At 37.2% G+C, this 26,002-nt stretch overlaps 1 protein-coding gene across 5 annotated transcripts; it reads left to right on the top strand.

Annotated features, from left to right (window-relative positions):
• The first annotated feature begins 1,691 nt into the window (after positions 1 to 1,691).
• On the top strand, positions 1,692 to 25,670 carry C9orf72 (C9orf72-SMCR8 complex subunit). Of its 5 annotated transcripts, XM_019652682.1 has the most exons (13): positions 1,728 to 1,792; positions 3,676 to 3,775; positions 5,907 to 6,035; positions 6,717 to 7,204; positions 8,379 to 8,438; positions 13,370 to 13,465; positions 14,174 to 14,238; positions 15,506 to 15,578; positions 16,538 to 16,654; positions 17,881 to 18,116; positions 21,982 to 22,039; positions 23,591 to 23,700; positions 23,802 to 25,670. In XM_019652682.1, exons 4-13 carry the CDS (start codon positions 6,761 to 6,763, stop codon positions 23,986 to 23,988), a joined length of 1,446 nt encoding a protein of 481 aa, XP_019508227.1. In that variant the 5' UTR covers positions 1,728 to 1,792; positions 3,676 to 3,775; positions 5,907 to 6,035; positions 6,717 to 6,760; the 3' UTR covers positions 23,989 to 25,670. The 5 variants fall into 5 exon arrangements, with proteins under 5 accessions (XP_019508226.1, XP_019508227.1, XP_019508225.1 ...); XM_019652681.1 differs by lacking the exon at positions 5,907 to 6,035 and having other exon boundaries at positions 1,692 to 1,750; XM_019652680.1 differs by lacking the exon at positions 5,907 to 6,035.
• Positions 25,671 to 26,002: the final 332 nt, after the last annotated feature.

Consider the following 26,002-nt stretch of genomic DNA (forward strand, 5'->3'; position numbering starts at 1 on the left):
GATAATTGTTCAACCAGATGTGGGGAAAAGATTCACATTCACTAGCTACGAAGCATCATGTACACAGAGCCACTTTATATATCTTATTTCTCATGGTCATGCAGAATTTAGACCTTGGTGTTTGGTTGTTTCGCTCTTAGGAAGCATGGTTATTCTGGGTTGATATTGCACAAAACCAGAAACCTGTTGCAGAAAAAAGGAAATTATTTTGACTCTAGGCAAATTTTGAAGTAAAAAAAACTATTCTTAGTGCTGTAGTCCACTCTAAGGCACTTCTTCTGAGTCCCAATCTTACTCTGAACTGCGGGGTATGAGTATTATCCCCCACCACAGGTGTTATCTGAGAAAGGCTGTCATCACCTCTGTACCAGTCTGTGTCCTCAGGACTCAGTGGGCTTTGGAACTGCACAAAACTGGCCTGAATCAGCCAGCCAAGTGTCCTTGGGTACATAATTTAATCTCTCTGAACCCGTTATATCCTCTGTAAAACAGGGATGACACTATGTATATCCTAGATGTCAGGAGGATTAAGCATAATTCTTTATGTATTAATAGACACAGGAGCACAGTGCCAAACACACAGTAGGAACCAGATAGATAAATGGTCGCTATTTGGTGTTATGGTATAAGCACAGAACAGTGAGTAATGGGTCTATTTCTGCGGAGGGTATAGGTTTGAGGGAGTCATTTCTGTATTTATTCCTCCCTTTATCTGTGAATGATAAAGATGTGCTGAATGATTTTTAAAAATGGAAAATATTAAGTGCCACTCATCCATAGTGAATAACCTGAATACGCAGTTGCAGACCAAAGGCTGATTTTATTCCAGGTTTAAAAATATCTTACAGCGCATCAAACAGAATGGTAAAGTACATTTTAAAAGGTTTAAAAAAACCTCACTTTGTGCAACTAGCAAAAAGAACATTTAAAGATGTGAAAATCATGCTGGAGAAAACGTTTACATGTAAAAGTGAAGAAGACAAAACTAATGACTACGTTATGTGGAAAAAGGAAATTACACAACCGGACTTGGGATGAAGTCACAGTGTACTTAGTTGTGTCAACTAAGGAAAAAAAATAAATACTACATTCATTCATCAAATATTTGTTGAGCGTCCAGTACCTGCCAAGCACAAAACTTTTCACAACTACCACCCCGCTCGGGTCCCAGCAGCCTTCCCCAGAATAAACAGCACTGTCTATCTCGATTAACACCTTAAACCAGCATTGTTACGGAGCGCGTCACTGAGCAAAGGGACAGAGCAAATAACCCCTACCCTTTCACAAGCCTCGTGTACTCACGTCACCGCAAATCGAAAACGCCAAGAAGGTACCTACGGTGTCCCACGAGGAAAGGGGGCCTCCCTGAAGCGACGACTTGTTCCGCCCGGGTAAAAGATGGCGCTCTCTGCGTCAGCCACCCCTGCTGCCCAGCTCCATCCCTTTCGGGGGCGGGGCCTAGAGAGAGTAGGAGGTAAGCGTTTCGGAGGTGTGTGTTTTGCTTTTCCCGCCATTTCTCCCCGCCCCTTGCTCTCACAGTATTTACTGAGGGTGAACGAGGAAAGATTCCATAAAATTTAACCAGAAGAACACGTGGCGGGAAACAGCCGCTGCGCGAAGAGGATTCGGGGTCCGGCCACTCGCGAAGGAACGGGGGGCGTGTCCAGGGGCGTGGCGGGGGCGGGGCTGCGGTTGCGGTCCCTGCGCCTGCGGCAGCGGCGGCGGCGAACGCGCCGGCAGCGGCGACGGGGTGAGTGAGAAGCCGGCGGACGCGCGGCTGTTTGGAGTCTGGGTACTGAACTGCGCGGCGGCGGCGGCGGGGGCGGCGGCGGCGGCGGCGGGGGCGGTGGCTCTCCCCGGGATTCCTCTCGTTCTCCCTTTTCCCTTCTCGTCTGTGTCCAAAACCGGGCGTCGGGTTTCTCAGCCCGACGTCTAGTGGAGTTGCCTGCATCCGGGCCCTGGGGCTCAGCAGCGGCGGCGCAGACACCAGGGGATGGGCTCGAGCCTCTCAGCCGCCTTCCCTCCCGCAGTCCCCGAGCCGGCTCCTTACCGGGGACCCGGCGTGAGACCCAGAGGGACCCGTGGGACCCGCTGTGCCGCGGGCTCCACGGAAAAGAGCCGTGGGCAGCGAGAGGCCTGGCCCCGGGGGAAGGCCAGAGGGCGAGTGGCGCGCGGCTGCCCCGGGCCCAGTTGGGGTCAGAGGAGATGATGCGGGTTGGGATGGCGGTGTGCACGTACTACGCGTTACGTTACAGCATTGAAGTTTCTAAGGATTGCTGATATTTTGTAAATTTGGGCAGCAATTCTAGAATGGGTTGTGCTCCCCAGAACGTGAGACATGCCCTACTTGCTTCACAGCTCCGCGGTTACACAGGCTTGCTTAAAGGAAGTGACTGACCACGGTGACTTGGGCATCACTAGACTGATGGTATCAGCTGCAGAAAGAAGAGCACTGATTACACGTCTGCCATGTCCGCACCGGGTCTCGCTGGCCGCGGTGAACTCTTCCAGGCTCATGTATTTAGGAGAAAGGGAGGTCATGCACTTGCGCAAGAGAGATGCCCCTTTCAGAAACGGTAGAGATTGTTAGGCTCGAGCAAAGTTAACAGTCTGGTTGTGGCCAGTGGATAAATTCCAGTTCAGGCTGTTACTATCCCTCACCTGTGATGCAACGCAAGGGGACACAGTACACCTGGCATTGCTTTTAATCTGGACTAAAGTCTCCGGATAATACGGTTAGATGTGATGTTTCTCAGACTTCGGAAAACTTTTAACATAATGGGAACATCACAGAAGCGAGAATATGATGTATGGGAGATTAATAGTGTAGAATCAGAACACTTGAAATATGATGGTGTTATGTGACATGGATACTGGTACCAGCACCTCAGCCAAACCCTGCCACTCTATGAAAGGAAATCAGTTGGATTTGCCTCATGATATATATAAACAAAAATGAGAGAAATTATAGACCACATTGCAGATTATGCAGCAAACTAGCACTAACCTCCAGGAAACAATTACATAGGGGCTAAAGATTTTTTTTTCCTTATAAAGTTGATAAAATAGCCTCTTTATTTGGCTCTGTTCGCTGTCCAAAAATTTCCTTACAGAGAAGTAGAAAACCTATAAATAAAGACTCCTATCTTTCAAGCCAGCCCTTGGGTACTATGTTAAGTGTTTCAGAGGAGTGGTAGATAAATTTGCCTGCCTAATCTGAGAAATTTGAAGCTGTGAGAGATGGCCTGATAGTGATATCTTGAACATCCCTAAGTCTTGCTTGATGAAAATTTAGAAAGTGTTGCAAACTAGCTGGCATTACAAGCTGTTCACTGTCAATAAACTTGCTCTGGGAAGCTCCTGTTTCGGAAGATGGGCTGATTTAGGATCCAGCTCTTAGGGCTGGGAGAAAAATAAACAGAAAGCATGGTTACAAGAAGTGTGGGCCTTACTATGGTTGAATTCTGATTCACAACAGCAGTGGACCAATCCACTTTCTAAATATCAGTCAGAGAAGAGACGGCTGATTTTTAGCAAAGGTTTAAGAAAAAGCAAAGCTTCAGACTTACCACTCTGCTAACAGTTTTAACAGATGATAATTATAATCTGTATATGTTGGATTATTTTCAGAAAATATATTGGTTACATCTCATGAACCCTATTCTTTGTTTACAGGAGTGGCAAGCCACCGTGTCTCCCAACTTGGATCCTGGCTTCCCTCAAAAGACTCTTAAGGCTAATGTTTGATAACCCTCTGAAGAAGCCAACACTACATGTAAATAAGATATGTAGATTAAAAAAAAAAGCTACTAGTTTTAAACTGATTTTTTTTTCAGCCACATTTGTAAAAATGGATTTTCTTCACCAAAATGATGACTTTAATTAAGTGTTAGTAAAATCATTTTTACAACTCTCCTAATTATACTTCTTCGTGACATTTCATTTCTCAAGTTACTTCTTTTGGCAAGACTTAAAGCTAAACAGTTCAACATGATCCTTGTCCTTTGTTTTCTTTCTAATGATACTAAGACTGGATGTAATTAGTGGTCTGTAATAGTTTAATTTTCACCATCAGGTGAAAGCTTTTCCATAATCCAACCAGATTTTGCTCTAGGGCTCAATTCAATTTTACAGTAGGAAATACTCTTCATATTCATTGTAATGATGAAATGTTTGAGCTGCAATATTGCCTTTATGGTTACTAACTTTTTTTATCCAAAAAGAAAGAACAAAAGAAAAATATATTACAGTATTATTTTATGGCTCTCTGTTTACTTAATTTATTTCCTTGGCCTCCAGCTTACTGTTGGTAATGATGACAATAGCATCATTATAGTTTCAATTCAGATTACATTCCTGTATTCTGTCGTTGTAAACTGACTGCTTAAGTTGTATCCAAAACTGGGTTTTTCAAACAAGCTGTACAGCTTATATCCACGTATATAACATATTAAAAAGTAAACAAACATTCCCTAAATGAATTTCTGAGATAAAAGATATATACATAAGACCTGTCTTTGTGTTAAACCATTTCTGCACGTACTTCCTGTAAGATTGTTTTGCCAAGCTGTGTGTACCTATTCTTGACATTATGATAAAAGTGCACATCTAAATCTCTAAAAATAGAAGTCCCTGCTTTTCATCAGTCTGAACTCTTGACAAGATATAGATAAAATCCTTTAGGTAAAATGGTTTACTTTGACATGAATTTAGTTATAGATCAAATGTGTTCTCCTAAAGCAATCATATATGCAAAGATGGTATATAATCCTTCAGCTAAAAACTGCAACCCTTTTACAGTTTTAATGAATAGGTTCTACAATTTTAGACTTGTTTAAATGAAATTGTCATTTTTTTCATTTTCAGTCTTTGAATATAATATTCAATTTAAATATTAAACAAAAATGATTCATTTTACACTGATATCACATAGAATGTACACTCAGTGATGTATATAAGTAGATTAAGATATACAGGAGAGCACAATTCGTTCTCTCTTTTCTCTGTAGATTGAAAGGCTTGAACAGGGCCCATCCATTCATGTTGTAGTCTACATCTTCTAAATAACTGAAGCTTTTTTATTTTAACCATTTGCATAGAATTCTCTCTTTTTTTTTAAGATTTTTATTATTTTTTTTATTTTTTTTTATTGGGGAGTTAGGGGATGGGAACAGCGCTGGGGAATTGGGGGAAGGGGAACAGACAAGTTGCTGTCCTTTTGTTCTTCAGTCTAGTTGTGGAGGACGTTGCTTCACTGGCCCAAGTTGGCATCATCATTGCGCTCTTCCCGTGTGAAGCAGATCAGTCATCGGCTTCTGGACAGCCGCTCACTGCGGCTGCTGGCCGCTCACGCTGGCTGCTGTCTACACATGGTAGCCCATGGCAACCCACTGCTATGGGCACCATCGCCATGGACCCATGGCAGCCCAGCTCCAGGTTGAGCTGTTGTTCAGCATCTTAGCTGTGGAGGGCAGCGTCACTGGCCCTCATATGTGGGATCTGAACCGGGGCCCTCTGGCGTCCCAAGCCAGCTCTTAACCAATGCGTCACTCGGCCGGCCCTAGAATTCTCTTTTTAATGATCAAATGCTACACTGCTTTCTTGAAATGCATCTTAAGCGTTTTATCTTTGTCTTGGTGTTTCGGTGTTATTTTAAACACCAGTAATGGGCTTTAGTACCCTGATACCCAGGAAGTTCATTGAGAATAACAGGATTGCTTGTTCATGTTTTGTGATCATTACACACTGTTGAGTTTTTGCAATTTTTTGTTTTTTTGTTTTGTTTTCCCTTTTAGCAGCTTTTAAGGGGTTTCTACTGTCAGGTGTTTTACTAGTTTCCTAAGACTGCCATAATTAAATACCACAAACTGAGTAACGTAAAACAACAAAAATTTATTCTCTCATAGTTCTGGAAACTAGAAGTCTGAAATAAGGTGTCAGCAGGGACATGCTCCTCTGAAGGCTTGAAGGAAGAATCCTCCCTCACCTCTTCTTAGCTTCTCATCAGGGCTACCAGCAATCCTTGGCATTCCTTGGTTTGTAGCTGCATCTCTCTGATTCTGCCTCCATCTTTGGATGGCCCTGTTCCCTCCATGTCTGTGTCTCCAAATCTTTCTCTCCTTATAAGGACACGAGGCACTGGATTAGGGCTCACCCTAATATATAACAGTATGACCCCAATTAACTTTATTACATCTGTTTCCTAATAAGGTCACATTCACAGATACAGAGGGGTTAGGGCTTGAACATATCTCTGGGGGAGACAGTTCAACCCACAGCAAACGTCGATGTGTAACTGAGCTCTCCCCTTCCTCATTTACTCCACTTTAGTTGGTAACGGTTTAGAAACCAGATATCCAATTATATTAGAATTGCACATGGGCTGGATATTTGGGAACAGTGAGGATCTATTCTATGAGCTTTAGTTTATAATATTTCATATGAATGTTCAGAGGCCCTTTTTTTAGTTCATTATTACTTTCAGTTTCTAAGTCTATTTCTGAATATAAGTGACAGCTTATTATGTATTGTCAAATTGTATCAGCAAACAGTGTGCACCAGCCATGCTAGTTGGATATCTCTATCCTAATAGGAAACACGCTTCCAAGAGGAGAACACGAGAGGAGAAAACCACATACGCCTAAATTATCTGGGTTTTAGATGGATGACTTTAAAATTGCTGAGCCTAATCGTTGGTTTTGTATGTCCTTGTTTAGATATCCCTGGAGCATTTGGATAATGTGACAGTTGGGATGCAGTGATGTCAACTCTCTGTCCACCACCATCGCCAGCTGTTGCCAAGACAGAGATTGCTTTAAGCGGTGAATCCCCTTTATTAGCAGCCACCTTTGCTTACTGGGACAACATTCTTGGTCCTCGAGTAAGACACATTTGGGCTCCAAAGACAGACCAGGTGCTTCTCAGCGATGGAGAAATAACTTTTCTTGCTAACCACACCCTAAATGGAGAAATCCTTCGAAACGCAGAGAGTGGGGCTATCGATGTAAAATTCTTTGTGTTGTCTGAAAAGGGAGTAATTATTGTTTCATTAATATTCGATGGAAACTGGAATGGGGATAGGAGCACATACGGACTATCAATTATACTTCCGCAGACAGAACTTAGCTTCTACCTCCCACTTCACAGAGTGTGTGTTGATAGATTAACACACATTATCCGGAAGGGAAGGATATGGATGCATAAGGTGAGTGGTTTTCGAGTTTATTTATCATGATAACTTAGCCATTGAAACTTTATCTTGTGGTACATTTATACCTAATTTTTAGAAATTATATGCAGTTAACTTCAAACAGTGGCTATTATTTGCATCTACCCTGTTAGATACAGATAGATATAGTGTGATGTCTGTGATATTCATAACCCTGGAAGGTAGGAGATGATAGAGATAACGCCACATTACAAATAAAAAGCTAAAGCTTAGAGAAATTAGGGAACATAAAATGTTTTAGTGTCTGTATTTGTCTTGGGATCCTTTAACTCTAAAGTTTTTTTTTTCTTTTGGAATTGCATGACTATCTTTCACTTACTACTGTGTGTGGGTACAGGCATTTCAAAACAACTGTTTCATAAGCAGCTGGCCGTGGAACCTTTGGTCCCTTTAACTTCTTTGGCAAGGGTCCATATTTGTAAACTGAGGAGGTTAGACAAAATGGTTTCTAGGAGATATTCATTTCATTTTCATATCATAAATGATATTCCTATTTCTTTCATTCCTTTTGCATATTGAACTAGAGGAAATTATTGTTATCTCCTAAATCCTATAGCTTAATATATAGTAATATTTACATATACTTTTGGCAGATCTTAAGAACAAATTTAATTCGTCTTTCTACTTCGCAGTTTGATGTTAACATGGAAATCCATTAAAGCGTTATTGATTTTATGAGGCTTTTATCAGATAGTAAGGAAAAATAATATCTTTTAAAAGAATAGTTTCTTACTATATTTGCGGGCTTGCCTCCTTATTTTTCACATGTATATGAAAATCATTTAAAATCAGGAAGCTCTATATTACCTAGATTCAACTTGATCTTATTTAATTTGAAAAATGCAAAGCATTTCCTGTAAAACTATACAGATGTTATATTGACTGATTTCTGCTAAATTATCTGTTTTTAACTGCAAAAAGGGAGGGGGGCAGTTTTATTTTATTTTGTATTGTGTAGGAGAGCATGGATTTGTTTGATTGATTTCCTGCCCCACCCCCCTCCCTTTTCTGCCCTAAAGTGGAAAGTATTTCTCCTATGAACTAAATTACACAGGAACATGTCTGTTGCATAACTGTATTACAAAAAAAAATAAACAAGCAGCAAAATGTTGGTTTTTAAAATTATCTTAATGAATTTTCCCTTATTCAGGAAAGACAAGAAAATGTCCAGAAGATAGTCTTAGAAGGCACAGAGAGAATGGAAGATCAGGTAAAGTGCAGATTACATACTCTTAAACCCCATCATGTACATGGCATATGTCTGCATAAGGCTGAGGGCTACTTTCGGTAAGCCCTTGAAGCCATATTAGTTTGACAGAGTGAGCCTGAAAGGAAACAGTCTTTATGGAGATATGTGGAATAAACTAGATGAAAACTTCCATATCTTAGACCTAAATAGTTAAATGTAAAGGATAACTGTAATTACATCTACAAATATTTTGCTACCTTTTTTTCTGTATGCACAAAGTAAGTTTTGAATAACTTGTTTATAGTCTAGATTAAAAATTGTATATCACATCTTCTTTAAGGTATTGCTTCTCAAACGTTTCCACAGTAGTTATAACAGGAGGAAAGGGAGTAGTCCTAAGGTATCTGTGGGTATAGGCACCACTCTAAGCATATTTCTTTAAAGTTGTATCTTTAAAACTCATGCAATTTACATTTAGTCTACGATATATTGGGTTGTTGGAAAAGTCATGACTCATTTTTTGCAACGAAAAACATAGAAAAAATACGTCATGACTTTTCTGACAACCCAGTATCTGTTTTAGTATTACAGTATACAATAAAGGAAGATGATGTATAGACACAAGGAAAAGGTATTTGTCCTAAACCAATGGCTGGAACAGAACCTTCCCTCTCAGTTTCCAGAAGGCAGCAACCCAACTGATATCTCAATTTGGGACCTTTAACCTCCGGAACTGTACAGCCATAAATTTCTATTGTTTTTTTTTTAAAAAAAAGTATTACAATATGCCAGTGATATTCCTCAGCTTTATACTGATCAGACTTCCAATCGTATCAAGTCTCTAGGAAAATGTACCATGTTTATCCTATGACTTTGAATACCCTTGGGGAGCAGGCATCAGAGTTTGAGAAGCATGATTGCAAAGATATGGCTTTCTTTGTGGAAATGAAGTACAAATCGTTTCCGTGTAAGGCAGAGAAGTTCTTCTGAAGGGGACTCTCCAATGGAGAAAGGGTTCTTTGCTTTTCCTCCTATTGCCTCTGGCCACCCTCATTGCTCCTGTTGAAACTCCAGTATAAACATCATGGCTGGATTGCCTTTTCTGAGGTTCTCCTTAGCATACCTGAGACAGAATGGTACTGTAAACAAAAACTTTTCTAAAAATTTGTGAAAATATAGGAACATTAAACAAGGAAACTATAAAATCCTTTAAAGTGACCTCTTATAAAATTGTTATGTCTGACTTTTGTAAGTAACTTTCCAGGCCAGAGGAGATAATTCTGGGGAGAGGTCTGAGATTTATAAGAAAATGATTCCCTTTACCCAGAGAAACCCAGCCTTTGTTTGCTGGTCAATAAGCAGGGTCTCAAGGAATGGTTAGCCAACCTCTATTTATAGAGCAATAGCTAGAGTTACCTCAAGATAAGGAAATTTAGGACCCAGTAAAATTCTGCTTTTACTGGGACTTTTTCAAACCAGAAACCTGTACTTATAAAATTAACCACTGTTGGGCCGGCCAACTGGCACGTTGGTTAGGAGTTGGCTTGGGATGGCAGCTCTGAGCAGCAGGACCCCAGTTCAGATCCCACATTAGGGCCAGTGGTGCTGTGCCCTCTACAGCTAAAATGATGAACAACAGCTTGATGTGGAGCTGGGCTGCCGTGAGGTGACGGTTACGGCGTAGGCTGCAGTGAAGCTGCAGTGGGCTGCCGTGAGCTACCGTGAGTGGCTGGCAGCCGGCGTAAGCTGCCGTGAGCCACTGTGAGCAGCTGTCCAGGGGCCGGCGAGCGACTGCCTCACCCGGGAAGAGCGCATTGATAATACCAACATGGGCCAGTGAAGCAACGTCCTCCACAACTAGACTGAAGAACAAAAGGATAGCAACTTGTCTGTTCCCTCCCCCAATTCCCCAATAAAATCTTTAAAAAAAATGAACCACTGTTAATGAATTCTGTCTCTCTTTTAAGGGCTCTTGTTGAAGATCCTAACCCTTCTATGTCAGGAGGAAAGTATACTTGAGACGAAAGAAGTTTTTAGAGGGGTAATATTCTCCTGTTGAGAAGTTCAAGTTAGAGAAGTTCAAGAAGGAAAAGTAACTTGAGGGATTTTCCTTTAGAGCCTCTCTGTGTTCAGCTGCACAACTTTTTTTGTTAAGCTTCAATGAGGATATCCATTTGCTTATGATGATAAATGTCTGATACTACACATAGGAACTACTACATATGCCTAAGCCTCAGAGAAGGTGTTTTCCTACAATTATCCTTTCCGAAAAGGAGTTGCCTGATAATTGAGTTCTTGCATATCTCTCATGATATGCTTTCCATTTTCTTTTTTAACACTGAATTTTCCACCCTTTTTTTAAATTAAATTTATTGGTATGCTTTCAATGACTTTATTTCGAACAGTAATTACCATTTGGGGATGACACATTAGTGTGAAACAACTTCAGTCAGTGCTAGTTCTAGATGCTTATAGCTGTCACCTGATAAAATCACTGTACGAAGAAGCAAATTTAACAACAGCTTCAGTCATTGTCAATTTGCAGTGTTATTGATTGTAATTGTAAATAAGCATTTAAAAACTAAAGAGCAGAAACAATGAATGGTTATTTTGTGGAGGTTACTACAGGATGAATTTTTTTAATAATAAAAGTTTGATACAAGGGGGCGTATTGCTTAGGATAAAATTTCCAGAGACAGCATCACATTTAAATTCTCAAGCAATTTACATGATTAGGGGCTCTGAAAAACCGGATTAGGTCACTCAAAAAATGACTTTAGGGATGACAGAGGTTCTGATTTGCAGATGCATATGAAGAGTGCATAAAACCATTTCATGAAATGTGAGTGAGGAAAACAGCTTGTTAAATTGATCTTAAATATGTGATTTTTAAAAACATGTTTAGCTAAAAATTGATAGACACAGGACAGTTTCATCTCTCTCTCGAAAAGTTTACATATTCAGGATGGTCAAAGCTTTTGGGAGAGAGGTAGTGGTGGTGAATAAATGAGGGATCACCCAAATTTGAGATGCTTTACATTTGTGGTCTATATTTTCATTCAATGTCGTTCTAGAAACTACTAGAGATTTCAAAATTACATTTTTGAGATGTAAGAAGTAGTAGTAGTATCTCCAAAGAAATCTAAAGAAAACATGTGTTTTATTGATTCTTAAAATGAACATATGTGATGATTTTGATTTGCATTTGAGTAGATCATACCTTATTATGAATGTGGAGGTTCAGTCTTGATTCAGGCTTTACTATTGAACTATTGGGTCTTTGGAAAAGTCATGACGTATTTTTGTCTATATTTTTCAAAGGTCATTTATTTATATAAAGAAGAAAGATCAATCAATGATATATTGCCCGTTTTGTTTGATAACCTTTTGCCATCTTTCAGTGAGCTTCATAATTCCTTGTTCATAGCAGGACCTGTCTTTATTTGCGAAAAACTGAACAAGGTGCTGATTTACAACCTCATCTGAATTGAACATTTTACCACACAAGGAGTTTTGAAGAAAGCAAAACAAGTGGAAGTCTGACAGTGCAAGGTCAGACGAGTATGGTGAGTGTGGCAACACATCCCATCCAAGCTCCAATAATTTTTGACGGGTGATCAAACTTGTGTGCGGTCTCTCGTTGTTGCGATGGAACACAACTCCTTTACAATTAACAAGCTCTGGACATTTCTGAATGATGGATTCATTCAAACTCCAATTGCTGACAGTACACATTGGAATTGATTGTTTGATTCCTTGGTAGGAGCTCAAAACACACACCTTTAAAATCCCACCACACTGAGAGCATAACCTTCCTCTGATGAATGTCTGCTTTCGATGTCATTTGAGGTGAATCATCACATCAGGACTAAGACCGTTTGTGCACCACATTGTTGTAAACAATCCACTTCTCATCACCAGTCATCAGTCGCTTCAAAAAAGGATCGTTTTTCTCATGTTTAATGAGCATATTGCAGATGTTTATACAAAGATGTTAAACTTCTTTGAGTTCATGCGGAACCCAAATATCGAGCTTGCTTACGTATCCCAGCTTCTTCAGGTGGTCGTGAACGCTTGAATGATGGATGTTCAATGTTTCTGCAATCTCTTGTGTTGTGTAATGTGGGTTTGACTTGCTCAATGCCTATATTTTGTCATCATCAACCTCGGTGGGCCTCCCTGGCAAAGGAGCATCGTTGAGATCAAAATCATCAGCACGGAATTTCGTGAACCATCGTTGGCACTGACGCTCTTGTAGAGCATTGTCACTATAAACTTTATGCAACTTTTCACAAGGTTGACGTTCGTTCTTCCCTTTATGGAAGTAAAACAGTAAAATATGGCAAAAATGCACAGTTTGGTCTTCCATCTTCAACTTGTAAAATCTCCAAAAGTCAACCAAATCTCTTAATTTTTGTTTAGAGTGAAGCTAGAACTGTCAACTGTCAAATGACATAGCAATAACATAGATGTAAATGACTCTAATACTTCCAAAAATGAACTGTGCCATCTGTTGCAAACATGCATCATGACTTTTCCGAAGACCCAATATTTGCTCAGGATATCAGTCTTTTTCCCTTGGCTTTCCTCATTTTTAAATATAAAATACATCAATGACTTTTATTTAACAGGAGTTTTTATATCTCACATTTCAAAGGGAATCCTTTCTAAATTTGGTATGATTTAATTATTGAATGTAACAGTAAATGATAAACCAATTATTCCATTCTGACTAAAGAAGATTATTTCCAGAAGAATGAAAATGGATGTTAAATAGCATGTAAATCCTTTACAAATATTTTGGAGTAGACTTGTTGGAACTATGTTTGAATAAGACATCAAATATTCCCATCAAAGAACATTATTCTTTGCCGTCAGTATTTAATTTTTTATTTTCCAGCTTATCCTATATTGTGTGATTTTTGTTTACCTCATTGCACTTTTTTGTGCAGGGACAGAGTATTATTCCAATGCTTACTGGAGAAGTAATTCCTGTGATGGAACTGCTTTCATCTATGAAATCACACAGTGTTCCTGAAGAAATAGATGTAAGTTCTTATTTTATTAAATAGGAGCAATGATATTCTTTATCAATTCCTTTGAATTACTTTATTATGTATATTAGTATACTATTCTAATTTTAGTAGTATGCATTTTTGTCATACATACTATTCATATGAAGTATTAGCCACTTTAACAAACGCACTTAAAATCCTGAATTCAAAGGCGTTTTGGTCAGTAATAGTTATAACATTAAATTTATTATTTGACCACTTTTGTATTTCCTAGAAGCGGGAGAATTTGGGACCTTATAGAAGCAATCAGTATTTAATGCAGGACTTTTGGTAACAAAACAGTGTACATATCAATGGCCCTTAATGGAAGTTTACTCAAATTCACTAATCTGGTTTCCTTAATTGTATGTTGAGGACATTTTGAATGTATAGGGAAGTCTTTAGGAACTGTTCTTGTTGCTTTCTGACATTTTTGTCATTAAGATGTGTCTCCCGAATTTGACAGCTCAGAGAGGAGGTGGTTCTTGTAAAACTTGTTGCTTAACCTGTCTCACCAGCTGTGGCATTTGTTCTACTGAAAGTTTATGGTAGTGCACAGAGATTGTTTTATGGGGATTCTTGATGTTCAGAAATGAGGACAATGTGTTATATTGAACTGAGACTTCAGAAATCTTGTGTGGTAAAGTGTTATTTCAACACTATGTTATACCAGGATAATTTTTTTTTTTTGGTGCATTTTAGATAGCTGATACAGTTCTCAATGATGATGATATTGGTGACAGTTGTCATGAAGGCTTTCTTCTCAAGTAAGACTTTTGTTTCTTTTCATAAAAGCTGGATGAAGCAGATACAAATCTTAAGTGCACCTATGACAGGATTTGGAAGGAAGTAAATACCAGAATGCCTACTCCCAATTCTTCTAGGGACAACATTGCATATTTGAACTGTTGTTAGCTTTGTGTTATTTTCTCATTTATTACATGTCTGTGATATATTTGCTGTTACTCTTTTTAATATTTTAAAAAGCTGAGTTTCCACAGTGCCCAGACAAGAAATCTTGTTCCCTTATTTGGTTTGGTTTCTTGTTTTACTTCTCATTAAAGCTAAAACTAAGAGCCCTTTCAAATTAAGTTGCATTGTGAATGGACTTGAGTGATCAATCCTAGAAAAGAAAATTATTTATATATATATTCATCCTTTCTGTCTTACAGTAGATTTTAGTACTTAAGAGTGTGGACTCTAAAATACAATTCCCTGGGTTACTGCTGTGTAATCCTGGGCAAGCTGCCTGAACTCTCTGTGCCTCCATTTCCTCATCTGTAAAATAGGTTAATAATAGTATGTATTTCATGGGATTGTTGTAAGCATCAAGTGAGATATATTAAGAATTTAAAACACTGCCTGGCACATAAAAACATAATAATAGCTAACATTTTCTATCTATATTCCTTCTGAGGAAAATGATAGTAATAAGAGCCAATATTTATTGAGTGCCTTCATGTTAGTCCCTATGCGAAGTGCTTTCTCTACATGTACGTATATAATCTCATCTTCTACTTTAGTGTTTCATTACAATGGCAGATTATCATGAAATTTTATTTTTAAAAATTATGAGTGAAAAGATAAAGTATTTGCTTTTATGCTTCACAGTGTTTTCCTTTTGATTCATGATAGAATCTTAGAGGCTTGAGTGTGTTTAACCTCAAGCCTTCAATGGCTTGAATCAGAAGTGCATCATTTCTGATTCTGTTCAGTGTCAGCCATTCCTAGCATCATTTTTAATCCCATTTGACTTTACATAAATCATTTGACCTTGCTATACCTTAATTTCTTCTACTGTAAAATGGTGATATTTTACTAACTGGATTGTTATAGGGCTCAGATGAGAGGATCTCTGTAAAAGGCAGTGGAAAATGTGAAGTACTGTAGAAATAAGATGGCATTATACTTGTAGCTTTGGTGTTCCTCACATAAAGCTATTCTAAGTTTTGAAGCTCACTTGCCTTTATTTATTAGTTTGTTTGTTTGTGAAATTGTTTTACAACCAATATTTTTAATCTCTTCCATTTACAGTGCCATTAGCTCACACTTGCAAACCTGTGGCTGTTCTGTCGTAGTAGGGAGCAGTGCAGAGAAAGTAAATAAGGTAACTTATTGTATACTCCAGCAAATAATCTGACCTTTTAATACTGCTAATATATCATGGATTATAATTAAAGGTTAGGTCATAGTCAAGATGATCTAATAGTATAAGGAGGAAATAGAATGCGACCAAATTACTGTGGCACCCTGTGGCAAAAATGAGTTTAAAGTAAACTGTTTGAATAGGAGTCACTTATTAGTTTCATTTTGATAACTCATAAATGCTAGTCTCAGTATTGTATAAATGGCTTTGAGAATATTTTAAAATCAGGTAGTTTAAAAATATTTGTCTTTCTTTTCCTCATGTTATCCTTAATAAATATGAAGGTAGCCATGTACTTTGGGTAGTAATTCCAAAGAAATGTTATCTGATCACCTTGATTTCATTTTCTTTCTTTTCCCCCTAAATCTATTCCTTTTAGGAATCTATTGCTATTAGGTGGTCGATGGAGGTTATACTTGATTCAGTAATGCCTGTGACCACTTCTTCATTGCTACATGAGTTAATAAAAATTAATGATCAGTTACCTTTCCAAGCATTAGGCAATAAACTAAGGGATTTTGTACTTTTCTTCACTGACCATTAATTAGAAAGAGATAAGTATACACAGCTATAAATTTAAGCAAGCCTATTTTTTTTTTAAGTTTTACACAGGAAATATATTAGGAGTGATTATTTACTTGACAAATACATTTGTACATTTTTCCTGTATTAAGCTACCCTGTATACTTACATGACCCTTAATTTTAAACAACAACTCTTATAATAGCAATAGCCCATGGACTATTCTGGGTGACTAAGGAATACTTATTTCCCAAGATATATTTTATTGGCAAAAACAATTGAAATTTCTGTTTTGATTTTTTCATAAGCAAATCAATGGTGTTTTTTTGTTGTTGTTTTGTTTTGTTTTTTTGTTTGTTGTTTTACATATCTTAATGCTAAAATCTTTTCTTTTACAGATAGTAAGAACATTATGCCTTTTTCTGACTCCAGCAGAGAGAAAGTGCTCCAGATTATGTGAAACAGAATCAACATTTAAATACGAGTCAGGGCTCTTTGTCCAAGGCCTGCTAAAGGTATAGTTTCTACTTGTTCACAAGTGAAACCAATTTTTGAGACTCTTTATAAGTGTATTTTGAACATTAACATTTAATGCATTTCATGTTTATATGCCAAGGGGCTGACTTCCTTTACACAGGTTTGAGCATAGATTATACATAAAAATATTTAAAATTTTTGAAAATAAAAATTATATTCAGCTTTTGCATTTTTAGTAATGTGCATGCCATATGCTCAAAAAATAATAGCATTTAAAAATAGAAACTACTTAAGGGAAACTCATTTCTGATTTGAATTGTACAAATCTGAAAATTCTCTGAAATTCTTCCTATGAAAGGCATAAAGAACTTAGTATTTTCATTTCCTTGGCACCCACTCATTTAATTATATAATTTTATCCCTGAAGTGATCTATACCAGATGCATAAAAGAAAACTTGAAACTATAATTTAATGAAAAAATATTTGTTAAGAATTTTCCATGTAACTATAAATTGTATATATAGTCTTTCAGAAAATGCTTTGACATTATATATCAAGAGTCTGCAAATGTTTAAAGACTTAACCTACTATTTCAACCTATTAAAATCCATCCAGTGTAAGAAATTATATGTGAAGAAATATTTACTTATAAAGATTATCACAGCAATATAAAAGTGAAAAATTAGAAATAGCCTTTGTCTTCTGTTCTCTTTATAGCGCATAGCATAGTGTCTCATACACAGTATATCCTTGTCCCGTGGCAACCCAACTGACTATACCTAGGAAGAACATTTTATACTTACTATAAAAATACATATATTACTGAGATTTAAAAGAACATAAGAGTAGTCAAGAAGAAAAAGCCACTTGTAATCTCATAATCCTATGAATAACTACTGTTAATATTTGGCATGTGTGTTTCTGGTCTTTTTTTCTTCTGTATGTATTTTTTCACACGTTTCCCCCCAAAAAGAAAAAATTTATTATACTCTGCATGCTCTATAAAAACTATACCTGCTTTTTTCGTAATATATTCTGAATATCTTTGAATATCAACACAAACTTCAGCAGCTTAATTTAATCACTTCTCCTTTTGGATGCACTGTAACTTTGCATACAATCATGTTTAATACCTGAATATAAATTTCTGGAGATGGATCTGCTAAATCCAAGCCAGTTGTTTTTTTATTTTTTTTAATTTAACAAATAATTATTCATACAGTCTGGCACATAAGACGGTAAATCTTCCTTTCACTATTACAGGATTCAACTGGAAGCTTTGTGCTACCATTCCGGCAAGTCATGTATGCTCCCTATCCCACCACACACATAGATGTGGACGTCAATACCGTCAAACAAATGCCACCCTGCCACGAACACATTTACAATCAGCGTAGGTACATGAGATCAGAGCTAACAGCATTCTGGAGAGCCACTTCGGAAGAAGACATGGCTCAGGATACCATCATCTACACAGACGAAAGCTTCACTCCTGACTTGTATGTAACGCCCTGCCCTTTGATATTGTCATTGAGCAATAGTATGAAATTGCATCTTTGATGAGTAAGAACAAAGCAAATGAGTCTGCGTTTAAAAGGGAAGAAATATTAATTACTAGGAGAATTAGGCTAGAAGAAATATTTAGTTAATCAAGGATTTTTTTCTTAAATGTATGTTTTTCTTAATATAATCCCATAATAGAATGCCTGTAAAATAGATTAAATATCCCTTAAAAATAAATATTTAACACATATGTATTGAGCTTGCAGGCACAGTACTAGGTGTTAAGGTTAATAATAGCCAGACAGCCCCAGCTCTAAGCATTGCTTATAGTCTAATGTATAAGAGTCACTAAAAAGCTTATTAACTAAACCAAAGAAGTAATTCTGAGTCTTGTCTTTCTTGATATATGAATGTAAAATACAAAAAAACTGTCAAAAATATTAATAGAGCACTCGTTTACTTAATTTTATATTGTATTCATTTCTTATCATAAAGTCTGATCAGTAAACTAAAAATAAAAATTACAGATACAATTAGAAAAAAAAATGGTGATGATAAATCTAAATTATAAAACCCCAAGAAAACATTTAAATGATGTTCTAAAATCAGGAAAATAACTATAGTGTACTATTATGGCTCTCTTTAATCAATTTAAAGTGCCTGGCACATAGAATGCGCTCAGTAAATGTTAACTAGAATAACATAGTTTTCAGTATATAAAGGAGCAGTAAATTGGAGCAAGCAACCCCGTCCTGTGTTTGGGAGAAAACTTTTGAGCTGAGGCAGCAGACATGTGGAGCACCAGTAGTCACACAGAAGGTATTGACCAAAAACACAAAAGACCTTACCCAAGGGCTCCCCAGCCTCCTGCGCCACTAGGTGCAGAAAGATGACTTCATTAGGACCCACCTTTTCCCCGCTCTCCAGTGTTCTTGTTGGTTCCTTACAGAGTTTTAGGGGGATTGGTTTAGAAAATGAATTGGTTCAAATTGGATTTCCTTGTCACTAAATTTTCACATACAGTATTGGTAATTTTGGTACACATAGAAATTCTCAGGAATAATTTGTTCCTTTAAGCATTTTCTTCTTTCCTAAAGTGTTTAGTATTTTTTCCTTTTTTGATTGGTTGCTTCAGAGCTCTTTTTGAGGGGATTTGGTGAACTTTACAACAACCTAGTATTTTCTTTTTAGAGCAGATATATGTATACTTTAACATTTCTTGTTCATTTTAGCCCATTATGTTTGCTTCACTGATTTGATAAACAGTGATCAGCCAGCTCTTCTTGTTTGGCTGATCATAACAAAGTTATGTTATGAATTTTGAAATTCCTTTCCAGCTCAGTAAATTTTCTGAACATAAAATTGTCCAAAAATATTTTCAACAACTAGATTGTATATTGTTAAATTTTATGTATTGAGACATATTTTACTTTTAGGTTATTTTAAACAATACTACGTTTTTAAAGATATTTTTACGGCTGTCCAGAAGCCGGCGACTGATCTGCCTCGCCAAGGAAGGGCGCAATGATGGTGCCAACTTGGGCCAGTGAAGCAATGTCCTCCACAACTAGACTGAAGAACAAAAGGACAGCAACTTGTCTGTTCCCCTTCCCCCAATTCCCCAGCGCTGTTCCCATCCCCCCAATTCCCCAATAAAAATCTTTAAAAAAAAAAAAGATATTTTTAATTTTAACTTTTAAAAATAATTTCAGTCATTGCCAATATATGAAAATTCAATCACTGGAAATATCTTTTTTTTTTTTTTTAAAGATTTTTATTGGGGAATTGGGATGGGAACAGACAAGTTGTTGTTGTTTTTGTTCTTCTGTCTAGTTGTGGAGGACGTTGCTTCACTGGCCCAAGTTGGCATCATCATTGCGCTCTTCCTGGGCGAGGCAGATCAGTCGCCGGCCTCTGGACGGCCGCTCACACTGGCTGCTGGCTACACACAGTAGCCCATGGCAACCCACTGCAATAGTGGCTGCAGCCTGCGCCATTGCTGGCGACTCAGCAGTAGCCCAGCTCCAGGTTGAGCTGTTGTTCAGCATCTTAGCTGTAGAGGGCAGCATCACTGGCCCTCATATGTGGGATCCGAACCGGGGCCCTCTGGCGTCCCAAGCCAGTTCTTAACCATCGCGCCACTCAGCTGGCCCTGGAAATATCTTTTAACACTTTGCTTTATCTAATTCACTATGACCAAGACATTCGTTCAGTGAAATAGGCATATTCAGAACACTGGACTTAAATAGCCTTATTCTCTCTCCAATGCCAGAGAATGGGCGCTGTCAATGTCCATATTGGCCACCAGTTCAACATCCAGTAATCATGAAATGCTGATTTCTTTTCCCCCTTCTGAATTTCCTACTTCCTCCTAAAGCTACAAAATTTTAGGTACTTTTCTATTTACCTCTGTACACACACTTCTTTTCCTGCCACTCCTGTCCCTTATATAATGATCCCTACTATTTTTAGTCTTTCTTTTCAGTTAAAAATCACCTACCTTATTAATTATTATATTACCCCCTCTGACTTGAGTATAGCCTAGCATCTCAGTAAATTCCTTAGGGAAGTAGAAAACAAGGAGAGGGGAGGAAGAAAAGAAAAGAAAAGATTAAAGGGAATTCAGACCTGGAAAGGGAGCAATCTTTTTTTTTTTAAAACACCTACTATATCCTGTCCTTTGTGGTGTGTTACATAAACATTCTCTCAAATGTGCGTGACGTTTTATCTTAGGTGGGTAACACTTTCCTAGAACATTAGCTGGTTTATGTTACTTGCCAGATGGGCTTATTGATGCAAACAGCAGTCATGACATTGCAGATAATCGCCTACGTGTGTTCCTTAATCTCACTCAAATGATTCTTAGCATTCACCCTTTTACCTTTTTTCATCTTAAAATGCTTATTAGAAGTTATTAGTATGTAAAGTTAACCTTTTATTTTGTTTTGGTTTTGGGTGGTTGTGGTGTGTGTTTATTTTTATTTCTGTTTTATTTTTGAGATGGCAAGGATTGGTAATTATGTGATTAATTGCCTAAGGCTCTCAACATTTTTCATAAGGTGAAGGTACTACAATAGGTTGATATATATTACATATCCATCTTGGGACTTCTTATATCTGTAAGAGAAAAATAATTACACAGTGGCTGACAAACTCTAGTAATATACAAATGTATCCTTGAGTTAAAATAAATATATATTTTATGGGAGCAGGGAGGGAATAGAGGAGAAGGTAAAGGAATTAGAAAGAGCAAATTAGTAGACACAATATAGCCATAGGGATGTGAAATACAGAATGGGAAATATAATCAGCAACGTTGTAAAGATTATGTAAGATACCAGATAGGAACTGGACTTACAAAGGGGATCACTTCATAGACTGTGTAGATGCCTAACCAATGCACTATACACCTGAAACTGAAGCTGAATAATATTACATGTCAACTATAAGAGGAAAAATATATATATGTGTGTACACACACACACACACACACACACACACACACACACACACACACACACAGAGTCTCGGGAGATGGGGTATAGCATAAGGAAGATAGTCAATGGTATTGTAACAGTTTTATAAGATGTCAGAGGGGTAGTAGCATGGGGGAGGGATTATTACTTTATGAGGAGTTTAAAATGTATATTATGTTGCTTTGTACACCTAAAACTAATTTAGAAATATATATGTATACACAAATATATGTTTTATATCTTCAAATATATACATCTAATTTTTATAAATATGTTTATAGATAATATCCCATATATAAGAACTTAATTTATTGGCTAGAGTGTAAGGTTATGGAAAGTAGCATTATAGCCATTTCAGCATTTGGACTTTTTCTTTTCTTTATAGGAATATTTTTCAAGATGTCTTACACAGAGACACGCTAGTAAAAGCCTTCCTAGATCAGGTAAAAGTTAAACTGGAGATTGTCAGAGTGAATAATATAATATGTTTGTTTTTCTAAAAAAAATATATCCTACAATGCCTGTACTATATACGAAGTGTGATTAAAACATGGTGAATGTTTAAATTTTAAAAAATTGGTTACAGTAAGACACATTGCCCTTAATCCCCTTTAAAATACTCCCCACTCGTTTCTAACACACAGTGTGTGACGTGGAGCCTTTCCGTTGTGATCACAAAATATGGTGAATGCTGCTGCCAAGTGCCATCCAACGGAAAGTCAGGGATCTTCAATACAGGAAGTGACACATCGAACCTTAGTAACAGTGTGCTGTAAACCATCCTCCATCATGACAATACTCCATGTCACACATCGCTTCTGGTACAGCAATTTCTGTCAAATAAAAACATTACAGCATGTCCTTATCCACCTTATTCACCAGATCTGGTACCGTGCAACTTCTGGCTATTCCCCAAAGTTAAAATGACCCTGAAAGGTAAACATTTTGAGTCAATTCAGGACATGGAGGCAACCACAACAGCGCAACTAAAGACACGCATGAAAGAGGACTTCCATACTGTTTCAGAAAGTGGCAAGAACAATGGGATAAGTGCGTTTGAAGTGAGGGGGAGTATTTTGAGGGGGATTAATGGCAATGTGTCTTTAATGCAATCAATTTTTTTTTATTCTAAACATTCACCGTGTTGTTTGATTACACCTCATAACATCATAGAATTAAGTCATTATCTTTTTGTAGTGTCTCTGGCCTTTCTTAAAGTGTCTAAATGATTTTTCTTTTGAATTATTAATGATGAGTAGCCTCAATATTAACAATTAAAGATGCATCACTCCCCAGTTCAAATAATAAATGTTTTAATTCCAAGCACTAACCTATAACAAAGTGTTTTCTTTCTTAGAGTGGGAGAGAGGGTACGTGGATGTTTTTTATTTGCCTTAATTGAGCCAAAAATGTCTTTAAAACTTAGTATACTTCTGTTTAAATGATATCATCTTTATTGTCTCATTCTTTGAAGAAAATCTGCTTAATTATACATTTGAAGCAATTACAGATTATATGGGACTTCTTAATATAACACAGCTTTATTATAATATTCTGGGGATCAGGCAAGGAAACATTGTCATAGATGCAGCTTTGAAATAATGAGATCCTTAGGTTAACTAAAAATTTTTGATCCAGGTCTATGTGGACATATTTCAAAGTTCAAGGATAATTCGTAATCATGTAATTCCATACTTCTCAAGCTGAAATAAAATCTTTCTGCCACTATACCTGCTAATAAAATAAATACGCGTATATTCTGAGGTAGATTACAAAACTTTAATCCATTTTTTAAAATAAAATAGAACTGTCAGATTGCTTCCAGACTCAGTATCCACTGTACTCCTGCCTGTCTGGGGTTATCAGTGGAAATGATTGAGGGGAATTGCCCAAATGTGTGTTATCTGCCAGACACTGTTAACGCTGTGATAGAAACATGCTGTATAAGTAGAATGAGAGCAAAATATTTATTAAAATGCTTCATTTTCCTGTAGATCTTTCATTTGAAACCAGGTTTATCTCTCAGGAGTACTTTCCTTGCACAGTTTCTACTCGTCCTTCACAGAAAAGCCTTGACGCTAATAAAATATATAGAAGATGATACGTAAGTAAAACCATATAGAAGAAAAACCTTTGTTCATTGTTTTTTGTTTTGTTCTCTTTGGACATTTTCTATATTACATACATTTTTTTCATTATTTGTAGGCAGAAGGGGAAAAAGCTCTTTAAATCTCTTCGGAACCTGAAGATAGATCTTGATTTAACAGCAGAGGGCGATCTTAACATAATAATGGCTCTAGCTGAAAAAATTAAACCAGGCCTGCACTCCTTTATCTTCGGAAGACCTTTCTACACTAGTGTACAGGAACGAGATGTCCTAATGACTTTTTAAATGTGTAACTTATTAAGTATATTTCATTATAATCATGATTGCTGCTAAAATAGCTCAGTGGTATGGAACACATCAAACCCTTGGATCATACCCCAGAATCCTACTCAGCAATGGCAGTTAAACTTAGTTACACTACAGGCATCACAAGAAATCTGCAAGGGGATGTCAGGTACATTGTCAACAGTGGATGCATCTTGTCCCAGATGTGCCGTCTTGGGATACAGACTTATGTTTACAATGATAATAAATATTATTGCTGTCTTTTGAATATATAATGATAGGATATACACTTGACCACAACTACTGTTTTTCTGAAATTTAGGATTCATGGTTTACTTGTATCAAAGTAAAGTCTGAGTTAGCTTTCACATATAAAATACTAGCTGACTTTTCATCTTTTGGTGTTTTTTGGTTTATGGAATTATTGTAATACTGTTGCAATCAGCTGAAAATTAGAGCATTTAAATCATTTTAGTTCCATAGACAGGAAGTGAACTTGAACCTAAGGGTAAACTTTAGAAAGAAAATACTGATCAAGCAGATGTTTGAAATTATTAGATCTCCTTTGTAGACTTAGTCCTTCAGATTCAGTCTGTGTAAAAATGTCAAGCAGTGTATATAGTCCTGATTATAATAAACTACAGTCAGGGTGGTGTTTGTTTGCTTATTTGTTTGTTTGTTAAGCTCTGTCAGGAAATATAACAAATTGGATTTTATGTTTTAGTAGCCATCACCAACTTTTTAAATTTTCATTATTTTCGAGCCAAATGAAAATGTGTACCTTTGTGCCTTTTTTTTCCTTGGAAAATATAATTACTTGGAAGAAGTTCAGATTTCACTAGTCAGTCATTTTCATCATTTTGCTCTCGTATGGTAGTCTTCCCTGACTTGGCAATCATTGTAATTTCGAGATTATTAAATGTAATAGAGACTATACTAACTGGTAATATCTGTTTTCAGGAATAGAGAATAATATCTTGTCTTCTTTCTACTTATATCTCTGCATATTTTTGAAGTTGTTGCGTGTCTCTGCCTGCATCATATGACGAATAGCAGGAGAAACTTCACTGACGTGCTGTTTTACTAGGTGCTACTTTAGCAGAACTAAGTGGTCTATTTCTTTTGTTTCCTGAATGTGTTTGGACCATTTTGCTAGCTACGAAATAACTGATTAACATAATTCTGTGCTAGAACAGTGTTGACATAGTAGTAGTATATATAAGCATAAAAAGGTTTTTTTTATTTAAAACTGTGGAACGAACACAAAAGGGAAAAATATTTATGAGAAAGAGATAAAAGTGATAGAGCCCCTCTGCCCTTATCCTCCCACCAAATTTCACCAAAAGCACATTTTGTCGTGAAAGGTCCCAACAGCCTTTCACATCACTAACAAGACAGGTGTAGGCATCTTGACTCTTAGACACACACAAACCTAGATGACAGATGCTCTGTAGCTCAGTCATGAGAAAATGTACAGATACCACCGTTTTTTACCCTTTACTCAATGTTTTTTACACGCTAGATTATTTAAGTGCTGACTGATTTTTGTTTTGCTGGTTTGTTGTATTGTTACAGAGAATACAAGTTGTACAGTGAAATAAGTTATTAAAGCATGTGTAAACACTGCTGCATATATTTTCTCCTGGAAGGAGAATTTTGAATAAAATATCTTTGAAATCTTGTCTCTTACTTTTATTTGTTTTTTGGGTTTTTTAAAAAGATTTTATTAGGGAATTGGGGGAGGGAACAGACAAGTTGCTGTCCTTTTGTTCTTCAGCCTAATTGTGGAGGGCATCGCTTCACTGGCCCATGTGGGTATTGTGATCATTGCACTCTTCCCGGGTGAGACAGATGGGTCACCAGCCATTGGACAGCCACTCACGGCAGCCCACGGCAGCTCATGCGGGCCGCCAGCTACACATGGTAGCTTACGGCAGCCCACTGCAGCCTACGCCGTCACGGGCCACTCACAGCAGCCCAGCTCCAGGTCTAGCTGTTGTTCACAATCTTAGCT

This window comes from Hipposideros armiger, unplaced genomic scaffold, assembly GCF_001890085.2.
Source record: "Hipposideros armiger isolate ML-2016 unplaced genomic scaffold, ASM189008v1 scaffold_184, whole genome shotgun sequence".
Lineage (NCBI taxonomy): Eukaryota > Metazoa > Chordata > Mammalia > Chiroptera > Hipposideridae > Hipposideros > Hipposideros armiger.